Source organism: Dreissena polymorpha, chromosome 14 (assembly GCF_020536995.1).
Source record: "Dreissena polymorpha isolate Duluth1 chromosome 14, UMN_Dpol_1.0, whole genome shotgun sequence".
NCBI classification, from domain to species: domain Eukaryota; kingdom Metazoa; phylum Mollusca; class Bivalvia; order Myida; family Dreissenidae; genus Dreissena; species Dreissena polymorpha.
The window spans coordinates 57,888,095-57,901,577 of NC_068368.1; the positions used below are offsets into that span (position 1 = coordinate 57,888,095).

General features: G+C 35.2%; 1 protein-coding gene across 2 annotated transcripts; it reads right to left on the reverse strand.

Annotated features, from left to right (window-relative positions):
- Window positions 1–9,893: 9,893 nt before the first annotated feature.
- Window positions 9,894–13,320, reverse strand: LOC127858857 (toll-like receptor 2 type-2). Of its 2 annotated transcripts, none has more exons than XM_052396190.1 (2): window positions 12,631–13,320; window positions 9,894–12,457 (listed from the first exon to the last, which is right to left on the reverse strand). In XM_052396190.1, the coding sequence occupies exons 1-2, from the start codon at window positions 12,661–12,663 to the stop codon at window positions 10,649–10,651; spliced, it is 1,842 nt and encodes a 613-aa protein (XP_052252150.1). In that variant the 5' UTR covers window positions 12,664–13,320; the 3' UTR covers window positions 9,894–10,648. The 2 variants fall into 2 exon arrangements, with proteins under 2 accessions (XP_052252150.1, XP_052252152.1); XM_052396192.1 differs by having other exon boundaries at window positions 9,894–12,181; window positions 12,229–13,320.
- Window positions 13,321–13,483: the final 163 nt, after the last annotated feature.

Here is a 13,483-nt window from a genome sequence, read left to right on the forward strand (position 1 = left end):
TGTGAAAAAACAACAATTGGTATTGTTTATGTTAAATTAATAGCGGACTTGCTCACGCTTAAAAAATGACATTCAATGTATTTTTATTAAAATATGTATAATATCTACAGCATAAGTTAATCAAAACTGTTTTCCTGCCGCGTGAATCGAACCCTGGACTCGATGCACACGCAAATACATCGCAATCTGAACGCTTCGGACAGTGGGCTACACCACACCGTCATGGCGGAATTGTCCGAGGATTACCGATTGCGATACATCGATGCCACAGAAGGATGTGGTATCGTGCGATGAATATAATGAACAATGTCGTGTTTTGATTTGACCAAATTATCATATTCGTAAAGCACATCCTCGAAGATCATTCGAGGAAATCGACACTATTCTAAATTGCATACTGACATCCATTGTTTTCTTTAGCTTTTAAAAAATAATTTCATCAAACTTAATATCGTTCATCAGCATTAATCGGAAAACTACCAAATGGTGTGTGTGACGTTTGCACAGATTTACGTAAAAGCATTTCATTTTTTTACACAGACATAATACAATCTATAAAAACGTTTATTTAAATATGTTGTATTTATTGTCAAAATACCACTTGTAATAATCAAACAGTAACCCTCTGCAGACTGTCGAAAGACAGAAGTTTTTAATAGCAGTTCATGCCCGCATACTCAAACCGTAACTAGCGAACCCTGAGTTTTCGTCTAAACAAGGAAGATTATAGAAAGCTGGTATATTGATAATGAGAAGTGGTCAATCAAACTTAAGTGATGTCGGAAGCACATACACAACTACAACAATAAAATCACTATAAATATACACTTGAAGAAGTATTTCTCTTTTATCCTAGTATGAAAGCTCCATTTAGGAGTTTTCGTAGAAGGTCCAATTTGTACACTCATTATTGTAACACAGTTTGAATGACTCCTCGCAAGATTCTATGCAAAGTAATGTAAGGTGACTGAGATTTATTATCTGGTCACATCATGGATGCGATATGTTATCCCCCACCTTTATGACATGACCTATGTGCATATTACCGATTTCAAATTTGTCAGCATTATGTTTCAATACTTGCAATACCCCGGTATTAGAATTTAATCCTCTTTGAAGTATTGAATTATCTTGAACATTTAGTTTGGTTCAAATTATAGCAGCATTTCATTTTCTTTAAACAGTTTCCTAATTCATCTTCATGGTGCAGGATCGTGCCAACATATTAGTTAAGCAATTCTCGTTAAAGTAAATAGTTTATCAATTTTCATTTTCATTCTGATATAATGAAATATAATAATGAACAATTATACACATTTGATGCGATCAAATTGTAGGCCTTTAAGGGACTCGTACACAGCTAATTTTTAATTCAAGTCAGTTTAATATTAGGGTGTCTTAAGGTACAAAAGGTCACTTAAAATAAATTTACAATGTTAAAACCTTAACTCTCTTTGCTGAAATTATATTTGTCAGGGCTTAAATATTTGGTGTTTAGCATTGTCTTGTGAACACCGTATTTGCTTGAGAGAGAGAGAGAGAGAGAGAGAGAGAGAGAGATGAGAGAGAGAGAGAGAGAGAAGAGAGAGAGAGAGAGAGAGAGAGAGAGAGGGAGGGAGGAGGTGGGAGGGAGGGAGGGAGGGAGGGAGGTGAGGTGAGGGAGGGAGGGTTGGGGTAGTGGTAGGGGTCTTTCTGTCTGTTACTGTCGTTCTCTTTAGGTTTGTTCTTTCTTTTTCTTTCTTTCTTTCTGCTTTCTGGATTGACTTTTCTCTTTCTTGGGCTTTTCTTCTAGTTTTTTTTTCTTTTTCTTTTGCTTTCTTTTTTCTTTTTCTATTTTTTTTTCTTTCTTTTCTTCTATTAGCTCTGCTCCTGCTTCTTCTCGTTTCTCTCTGAGGAGAGAGGGAGGGAGGGAGGGAGGGAGAGAGACATTTTTATGTTTCTAGTAAAGTCTTTACTTTTTTTAATACTATATCATACCGACTTATGTCTGTGTCAAACAGTGTGAACAATCCTTGATAAAAACTACAATTATAACACACATACAAAATAGATAATTTACACAAATCATATTCATATCTACGTATGTCTAAGGTGTGCGACCTATTGCCTTTTTGCCATCTTGTTTGTTTATGTTTCTCTAAAATCTCTTGGTCCATAGGTTTCGTCATTGGTAGGCCACATCCTATACAAATATCTACTTACAGATTCAATGCCCACATTATGACACTGTGTTTAAATTGGATCACAGATATGGGCGGAATACGATTTATATATAAAATAGACTTGTACACTATTTTCTAAATCTACAAAGACGCACAGCTTTCGTATCTGGTATGCATCAGTGTATCTATGTGTATGCATCGGTGTATCTATCAAAAGACCTTTAGGGATTAAGTATGTCCCGTCTGCTCTACATCATTAGTTGTAATGACCGGGACATATTGCATCTCAGTGGGAGCTGGCAATGACCTTGAGAACCTTAACAATCCCTGCGAGATCAGAACGTGTGACATGTATTATTGTATCATTGTCCTCTGAAAACATAATGGCCAAATTAGATCATGTCTATGGGGTCCCACAATACTGCATATATGCTAACGTTGCAAATTGACTTTAAACATCTCTTTTCAAACAGAAAGACTCATTGATGTCCTATTTGATCTATAGCACAAATCCTCCATGGAGAATCTTACCACCAGGACCCTGGCTTACTATAATTCATGCTGTGGTGGCATATTGAGGGATGCACATCGTACAAGGTATAGACTCTAAAGTTGTTTTTTCAATACAACGTTTCAGCTGTTAAAGCTTTGCATATAGCTCCTATGAAAAGCCTAAGTATAATGATGTTCCAATTTAATTTCATATCATAAATGATATTCTCAAAATAGCCATGTTTGGCCTCTTAAATTGTTTCTATTTGACATCTTTGATGATATCCTGTTTTGCCGTTTATTCTTTGAAAGATTTAAGTGGATGTGCTTGTCCTACCAGCCTAAATTCTGAAATAAAGAGGGACAGCTTATAACATGGGATGTCTTCGATGGGCATCTAAAGTAAAAGTAAAGTGTACTTAAATAAACCACTCGAAAATCTCCCTTACAGAGAGACACTTTGTTAATTGCTGGCTTCTTGTGAATTATTTCGTAAACATACTGTCAAATTGATAGTTTGTCATGCCTTTCTTAATATTTACGTTACATGATGTCGTCGATCGTCTTATTGCGATGAGATTTTAAACTTGGCGTCACTCGAAAAGTCAACAACACAACATTTAAATACTGACATATAAAAATAGGACGTCAAATCAATTTAATGTTGTTTTTTGTAGTTTTTTATATCATAATTTCACTGTTGTCCCATGTTTAGTATTGAATATTTTTTTAAATATACATGGATTGGTAGTATTTGTTTGTATTTAATTTAATTATTAGCATAACTTAATTACGTATTTTGTTTCAACATTTCCATGATTAAACTTTCATCATAAAACAGTTCTGTGGAGCTCTTAGTCATGACTGGACTTATGGCAGCAGTTATGCCGAATCAGAAATCAACATGATATATGTCAGTAAAACAAGGTAGTAAACTAGCTTCTCAGCCTGAGAGCAATACAGTTTGTATTATATGTTTTTGTACCATAGGGAACCAAGGCAAACAAAGTCTCTTTATTAACTATATGCAGACAATATAAATGTTTTGTACACAGACTAGTTACCGAAGTGCTCAATGTGAGCTATTGGGATTTTCCAATTTTCGAGGTCAACTTTTATCTCGTTACCACTTTAGAGACCTAATGTTTCATTTATTGTGATGAATCGTGACAAGAATGTTCATCTTGAAAATATCTAGGAAAGTTTTAATCTGGGTCATGTGCGTCTTACAACTAGGCCATACGGTCAAATCTCAGAAAAAAAACTTGTTTACACTTAAGAGGCCTGATTCGGACTCAATATGGATGAAACATGGTCAGTATGCTTAACAGGACAATATTTATTACAGCTTTTAATCTGAATGACGTGCGTCCAAAAACCAGCTTGTTACAATTCTAAAGGCCCTATGAATGAATCAATGTTGATGAAACTTAGTCAGAATGTTGATTTCGGCAATATCTAAGCAAATGTGAACTAAGAGAATGGGGGGGGGGGGAAAGTAGGCAAGACAGTCAAATCTTAGAAGAAACGTGTTACCACTCAAGATGCCCACATGCATAACTTGATCATGCTGAACCTTTGTCATAATGTTAATCTGTGCACTGTTCATATGAGATTCGACTCTAAGTCAAATGCGTCAAGGAACTATGGAACCAAATCGATTCTTAGAAAGACCTAGTTATCCCTCTATAGCCTACATGCATGTCTCAATCTAGCGAATTCATGTTCGTGATGAAACTTGGTCAAAATGTATGTCTTTACAATATGACGGCTATGTTTCAATCAAGAACAAGTGGGATAAAAAAAGATGACCAGGTATTGTCATCTTAGTAATTGGTGTCCGTTAATTAGGTGAGAGCTTAAGGGGTCGTCATGGATCTCTTGTTCTTTCAAAAGATCACAGACAAAACAAACATTAACGTATCCTCAGACCAGTGATTGGGTTGAGACGTCTCTTGTACCATAAACACTTCTTAAATGGACTAAAACACACACCTAATTAGGTCACATATCTGATATGGCTGATATGACTACCTTCTTAAGATTAATTAGCGTTACCATGCATTAATTCATTTATGTATCATACTGCCCGCACTTTTTTTTAAATATTTTAAATAACAGTTTAATTTCTGTTCGGTCGGACGCACATAATAAATTGCTGTCGGCTTATACTTACAAAGAGTAGACCTCGCTTCCCATGCATGAGCTACTTTCAAGAGCGCACCTTACTAGCGGATGATGATGATGATGATGATGATGATGATGATGATGATGAGGATGATGATGATGATGATGATGATGATGATGATGATGATGATGATGATGATGATGATGATGATGATGATGATAATTATGATGATGATGATGATGATGATGATGATGATGATGATGATGATGATGATGATGATGATGATGATGATGATGATGATGATGATAATGATGATAATGATGATGCTGATGATGATTATTATGAAATCAACATTCAGCATGTACTATTATGCATTATACTGCGAGAAAATAAACATTTGGCACGCACTATTCTGCGTTAAACTACGTCGTGATGTAATGGATAAGGTGTCCGCCAAGCGACCGGGAGGTCACGGCTTCGATCCTACTGTGGGTGCGTTCTAAACATCTCGTCCCTAAAAGACGTCAAGTTCTGATTCTATGCCCAGGAAACGGACTCGAGAGCTTTTCAGTAAGCCTGAGGCTTTCGTTGCAATCTAGCTTATATAAATACGTTTGAACTAAACTGCAGCCTCGGCCTGCACTATTATGCATTAAACTGCGAGCAAATCAACATTCGGCCTGCACTATTCTGCATTATACAACGAACAAATCAACAATCGGTCTGCACTATTCTGCATTATACTACGAGCAAATCAACATTCGGTCTGCACTATTCTGAATCATACTACGAGCAAATTAACATTCGGTCTGCACTATTCTGCATTATACAACGAGCAAATCAACATTCGGCCTGCCATATTCTGCATTATGCAACGAGCAGATCAACATTCGGCCTGCACTATTCTGCATTATACTATGAGTAAATCAACATTCGGCCTGCACTATTCTGCATTATACTACGAGTAAATCAACATTCGGCCAACGCTATTCTGCATTATACTACGAGAAAATCAATATTCGGTCTGCACTATTCTGCATTATACTACGACCAAATCAACATTCGGATTGCATTAGTCTGCATTAAACTACGAGCAAATCAAAATCCGGCTTGCACTATTCTGCACTATACCACGAGCAAAAGTGGTTAATCAATTTATAAAATGAATCTATATTCCGTGTGGAAAATGTGTCGTATAAATTAACGCTCATGCAGTTAGTCAACTATTTTGGCTGAGACGTTGTGTAGACATAGCACGACCATATGTCGAAAATCACAGTTTAAGGCAAAAGGTTAAATGTGTTTTGTCAATCTCGAACACCTTTGTTTGAGTCTTACATCGTTCATCAAAAATACATTTTCAAATTACATGGCATAACCATCGTTGCGGATTAAAAAGTCTCGCACATGAACCATGCCCTACAGCAAAGGTCAAGGCCAATATTCATGGATGGAGTCTACGTGTTGCCTTGCTTAACTGTTTTAATCATGTATGGAGTTTAAACTGTAGTAACCAGATTACCAACGTAGATTGTGAAACATAACAGCCATATCCTAAAATAAATGTTCACAATACAAGGTTGAAAGAAAATAAAAATATGAGAAGTCAAATCTTGTTCAAAATTTGTTCTAATCGTTATGATGATTGCAAATGACGGTCGATCCATGAAGAATCATCCCACCAGGACTCTGGAGGCAGGGGGATGGGTGGTCGATGTACATAAATGAAAGTGTGGACTCTTAGCGTTTAAATAATAAACACATGCTAGGTGTCAAAGTTGTTCATACCATATATCTTTCAATCCTTGGTTTTAAGCTATTCCTGTTAAGTTTTGGCCTCTAAAACTGTTTCTTCTTAGAAAACCCTTTTTAATCATGTTTTGATGTTTATTCTTTGAACGATTGAATTGTACGTGATGGCCTTCCAAGTTAAAACCCCAAATTCAAGTAGGACAGCTTATAACATAGGATGTTCTCGATTAGCATCCGAAGTGTAATTACATACACAACTCTAAGAACCTCTTAACAGAGAGGCATTTTGTAAATGGCTGGCTTTTTGTGAATTATTTCGCAAACATAGCATAGAAATTTCTTTTTAATAATGCCTTTCTTAATAGATACGTTTTATCATTTCTTTGGTCGTCTTTTTGCGATACATTTTTTAGTATGATGATGATGACGATGATGATGATGATGATGATGATAATGAGTATGATGAAGATGATGATGATGATGATGATGATGATGATGATGATGATGATGATGATGATGATGATGATGATGATGATGATGATGATGATGATGAGAATGAGGATGAGGATGAGGATGATGATGATGACGATGATGATGATGATGATGATGATGATGATGATGATGATGATGATGATGATGATGATGATGATGATGATGATGATGATGATGACAACAAGCAAATCAGCATTCGATCGGCACTTTTCTGCATTACACTTCACGCAAATCAGCATTCGGCCTTCACTTTTCTTAATTATAATGCGAGAAAATAAACATTTGGCATGCACTTTACTGCATTAAACTACGTCGTGGTGAAATGGATATGGTGTCCGCCAAGCGACCGGAAGATCAAGGGTTCGATCCCACCGTGGTAGCGTTTTTCAGATCCCCCCCCTAAAAGACAACAAGTCCGGATTTTAGGCCCAGGAAACGGACTCATTTCAATAAGCCTGAGTCTTTCGTTGCAATCGAGCTAAAATAAATACGTTTAAACTAAACTAAATTAAACTGCGAGCAAATCAACATTCGACCTGCACTTTTCTCCATTATATATCGAGCAAATCAACATTCGATCTGCACTTTTCTCCATTATATTACGAGCAAATCAACATTCGACCTGCACTTTTCTGCATTATATTACAAGCAAATCAACATTCGACCTGCACCTTTCTACATTATATTACGAGCAAATCAACATTCGGTCTATTTTTATAAGTTGATCTCCGCCCTCAATTAATTTCCTTCATAAAATACCGGATTATTATGCTGGTGGAAAATGTATCGACATGTTTTGTTTAGTTACAGCGCGTGTTCCCCTTTAGTTATTGCAGAATAACCCTTAGAATATTTTCTTCTTTGTTTTTATGAAATTTGGCACGTGACGTGTTAGAATTATCTTTAACGACATATGTGTAATGATACGTAAGTTTATACATATTTTAAATATATATACATTTGTATAAGTTGCATCAACTATTGCTCAAGTAAGCAGATGTTGTTTACAACGTATTTGTTTTAAGTGACCGTAATTGTAAAATTGCTGCCGGCTAACTCTTGAAGTTAAAGACAAATACATAGTGAGAACTTTATTTAGGGGCATATAACATGTACTCAAAATGGTTATGTAAAATCACTATACTTTGTTATTTGAATAACAAAATGCATATAACAAGACAGCACTAAACACCTTTATCCATGACGGGATTATTGTTTTACCTCGAGAGGTGACCATGACCTTTGAGCTAGCCTTACTTATTCATACTTTATGCACATCGTCCCAATGAACTAAATAACATGGCTTCATTTGCAAATTCTTGAATGAGTAAAAGAGTTATTGACCGGACAATAAAGCTTAATATGTTAATCTTGAAGTATGACCTGAACGCCCGATCGTGCGTTATAAGGATATAATGGAAAAGCAGAGCTAACAAAAAGTATTATTGGTCAAGATAGTTTGATTTTATTGAAAAAAAGTGGGAAGATAAATATTGTGGTGAAATATACACGAATGAGAGCGTCATATTTAATCGAGTCGTGTTCTGAGAAAACTGGGCATGATGCACGTGCGTAAAGTGTCGTCTCAGATTAGCCTGTGCAGTTCGCACAGGCTAATCAGGGACGACACTTTCCCAGATTAGCCTGTGCAGTCCGCACAGGCTAAATCAGGGACGACACCTTCTATGGTGCACCAAAGGGGTCGAAACTTTAACTTCTGCTACAGCAGAACAAAATGCTGCTCAAGCAGAATTTAAATGCAGTACGTATCTAGATGCTGCTCGACCAGTAAAATTCTTGCCCGAGCAGCATTTTTTTGTGCTGCAGCAGAAAAATCTTGCCCGACCAGCATTTATTTTTAGAATAAGCCCTTAAACCGTCAGCCAATCAAATTTGAGTTTACAAACGGACGACATATTAAGCTACCTCTACGAAAACGTAATAGACATGACAATAACTTAAGTAAAACTGCAACAAACTCATAATCTGAGTTTTAATCAAGTATTCTAATATTCTCATCCTTTTTTGTAGTTGTTCATAAAAAATAATTAAGCTTTAAAATCTTTAAGTCATGTAGGAACATTCAAATTTTGGTTGCCCAATTGCTCCAACGTTAAATGATTTATGCCTATGTGTAATCAGATTGGCTGATTGGCTGATGTCATAATCTAAAAATAAATGTTGGTCGAGCAGGATTTTTCTGCTGCAGCAAAAAAAATGATGCTCGAGCAGCAAATTGCTGCCCGAGCAGCATTTTGTCTGCTGCAGCAGAAGTTAAAGTTTCGACCCATTTGGTGCGCCATAACTTTCCGCTTTTATTACATTTTTCGTTAAAATGAAGTCTCTTCTTAGCAAAAATCAAATATAAGCATAAAGTGTCATCCCTGATTAGCCTGTGCGGACTGTACATGCTAATCTGGGACGACACTTTACGCACATGCATTATGCCCATTTTTCTCAGAACGCGGCTCAATTTATAAACAAAAAGCAAACACGATCATGCTTCATCGGAAAACATGCATTATAACACTGTTTAATAAATTGACTAATTCTGTACATAAATGGGCATCACACACTTATATGATACTTTAATATAATGTGATGATATACGAATATATAGTTAACATACCGTAATAACTCTATTTTTTCGGATACTTAAAATTTGTTAAGTAATTTTAAGTGTTCAAAAAATTATAGTTATAACGGTATTCTATCCATGTTGATCTAAATAGTTTGCTACATATTCACATAGTAATATACCTTTTACAGTATATATATATATATATATATATATATATATATATATATATATATATATATATATATATATATATATATATAAACTACAAAATAAAAAGTGGATAATTTACAGCAGCATTATAACACACCTACAAAACACAATTGTGTGTATTATAATAAAATAATAAGTATTATGTATTATAAACCATTATGTTATTTATTTACTCATGCACTCGCAGATTTATTAAGAAATGTATTAACTTATTTTATTGACATGTTTATAAATCAAGAAAAGTTTATTTTTGTATTTTACTAGGCATTTCTAAATCAGCCGCTTTCACCGTAAACTGAGAAATTTTGCAAACATCTTAATGTTTCCGTGTTCAACATAACTGAGAAATATGGCAATCCTCTTATTTTTTCCGTGTTCAACATACATGGAGTTTTCTGTTAATTGAAATAAAAAACTTTTTCCATGTACCCCTTTCTGACCAAAAATCTCAGATCAGGCCACATATCAAAGTCAAAAATATAATATGGCAATACAAAATTGAAGGTTTCAGTGTGGTTCAACAAGCATTCTGTATTATCTGACACCACTCGATTATCGTGTATATTAAAATTTAAATTAGAAATGTTAGTTTACATTACTGCATTTTATTATAGCTCCAACTACTCAATTCCATATTTAAAAAAAAAGTTTTTACATGAATTACTAATATCAATTATTTTCAGAAAGAAACTGAGAATATGATACATAAATAAACCTTTTTTGATTGGAATAAGTTATATGGTTCGATGCTTTGATGTATATTGCAAACATTACTGCACATATTTCAGCTTTTTTGAAAAAAAGTTAATTGATTTTTTTACTTCCACTATTCTATTCATCAAGATATTTCATAGACAAGTTAATAATTGAGTCACAAAAAATTGCCCAATCCGGTTCGAGTCTAATCTGGCAATCTTCAAACACCAATTTGGCTATCGTGTAACGCTCAAATAGTTTGTGAAGAACAATTCCCATAGTTTCTGGTTCGACGTGCTCAAGCATCAGCAAGATAATAGGTTTGTCCTGATCATACGTTTCCTGGATTTCCCTCTTGCACCAATGTTTCTTGCAGAAGGCGTTGGAGACGGCAAGAATGGTCACAGCTGATTCGTCAATGCAGCGGATAATTTCCTCTCCTATAGGGTGACCAGGCCGGAAGTTACGGTCCCCGATACAAACCAAATTTCTTGGTGTATCCACAATGTCTTTTAAACGTTTTTCAAGCTCTGTGAAAAATAGGTTGGTCGCAGCAACAGCATCTTCGGAACAGAACGAGAAAAAAACTAGATATTTCTTTGGAAATGTTTCATTTCTCAACCTTTCAAGACCAATGTCAATTTTCTGTTGACGTCTCTGTTGACGTCTCTGTTTTCTTTGTCGAATAAAACGTTTGATTAAAATGGCGGCAATTGCGCTTACCGTAGGTGGCAAGCATATTGCAAGTGCTAACAATGCTTTTTGTAGTCGACAATATGATTTGGTTTCTTGTAAACCACCTCGGACGATATTAACTTGGGCGCCGTCCAAATCACATTTGTAATTGTTTAAATCACCAGCCAATAGTTCTTTAGGTAAAGTTTCCATCCATTTTATCGAATTAATGACAACTGTATCGCAAGTACAAATGAAATTATTATGGCTCAAATCAATTACTAAACCTTCATCGGTTGAATTCAATTGTCTATAATTCAAATTGTCCAAAACTAATTGCGTGTTTTCGTCTATCATCAAAAACCAGTTCCTTTGAAGATTAAATGTCTTGAGTCGCACAAGATGTTGGATAACAAAATCGATGGATTGTAACTTGTTCATTGACAAATCCAGATATTCCAACGATGTTGTGTTAATGAACATTAACCTTGGGATGGAAAATATGCCGTTTTGTGATAAATCTAATATTTCTAATTTTCTTAATGCCCAGAGCAGACGTTCGAAGTCACGCGTGTGGCTTTCTTGCATAACGTGAAGTTTATTGGTGGAGACATTAATATATTTTATATTGACGGATGATGCAAGGAGTTGTGGAGAAACGTATTCTAGTTCGTTAGAAGAAACGTCTGCGATTTGAAAACTTGAAATCGTCACTGCATTCAGGTGTGTATGTACATTAAGTTTGGCTAGTCTAGAATTTGAAAAGGAAAATTTCCGAATTTTAATTGGACATTCTGTCATATCTAAATGTTTAGGTCCGTTCATTCCAAAGTAAAGCGGGTATTTTAAATCAATATCATTAGCAATTATATCATTAGTATTAAAAAAGAAGGAAACAAGGCTTGCGCAATAAAAGGGAAATAGATCTAAATACCACAAATTAGACTGAAACAATACATTTTTAGCTCCACTAATGTCTACCGTCCTTAATGTCTTACATGGTTCTCCATAAAATGAGTATCCGCGATGAATTTTGTAACCATTATCTAGGTTGACGGTTGATACATTTCTTGCAATGAATACTTCAATTGAATTACACACACCATACCTAGAGATGCTTTCAAACGATATGCTTAGAAGTTTTGTGTTTGACATGGAGAGGATCTTTATTCTTCGCTTCTTATTTCCTGTTAACGCTTCGAAAAATTCATCATCTAAAGTCAGATATGAAGATGTACCTTCGCTTTGAATGCCATCGACAATGACTTCCTGCAAAAATGGCAATGGTGCATTTCTTAAGATATCACATAAATCTCGTAAAACGAAACGAACGTTTCCAGAGAAATCTAACGTTATCAAAGTGACAAGGTCCTCAAACACTGTATATGATAATGAAAACCACCAAGCAGTATGAAGTCCTAGATATGTGAGATTGTTCAAACCTGCAAACGCTCGGTCATCAAAACGCTGTCCATGTTGACTTGTAATATCTAGTTTTCGTATACTTTCCCATCGATTGTCGTTTTCAAAAATACCATCTGTTAAATTGGTAAATCCATTTTTCAAATAAACACTGAATACATCTTTTGGTATTGTGATATTTTCAATGGCCACGTCCTCACAAAATAATTCTTTGTTTTGAATTCGACACTCACCGATACACTGAACTACATTAGTGAGCCATAAGATTAAAGCAATATGAAATGCTGACCACTTCTGTATTTTCATAGTTAACAGCTTGTTTTAAAATTTTCTATGATATATACTTATATATTCTCCACGTATTGCGAGAAATAGTTGCTGTGAGTCACTACATAGAGACCTCAGTTCAACCTATTCAAAAACTTAAAATATACCGAAAAAAATACATTTAAGTTAAATTTATTTGCTAATACATTCTGTATCAGTCACAACGCGCTCACGTCCCGATCAATATGTACACTTATTCAGCGGTTGTAGAAAATAATCACTTTAACCTCCGAATGAGTTAGTATTGCTTAAACTTTCACTGCACGGTGTTGCGCGTAGCATTCCCTCAAACCATTTGAACTAGGGTAATGCGGTATAGACATCTTATATCTACATATTCACTGTTTCGCTAATTGACAACTTTTGCGGAGAACCAAATATGCTATATGTACTTTGAGTTTTCGATTACCATGTATAATTCAAGTTTTAGTTAGTAAGTACATACTTTGTTATCTCCGTTGACTTCCGTTTCACTGGCTGGTTTTTGTTATTCTGATAGACAGAAGAGAGCATAATTATGATTGCACGGCTTAAGAGCATAGAAAA

Coding starts and splice junctions, on each gene's coding strand:
- LOC127858857 (XM_052396190.1), bottom strand. CDS start 12,663: ATGGACAGCGTTTTGATGACCGAGCGTTTGCAG. Junction 12,458..12,630: donor TGATGACCGAGCGTTTGCAG/GTTTGAACAATC, acceptor CCATTTTTGCAG/GAAGTCATTGTCGATGGCAT.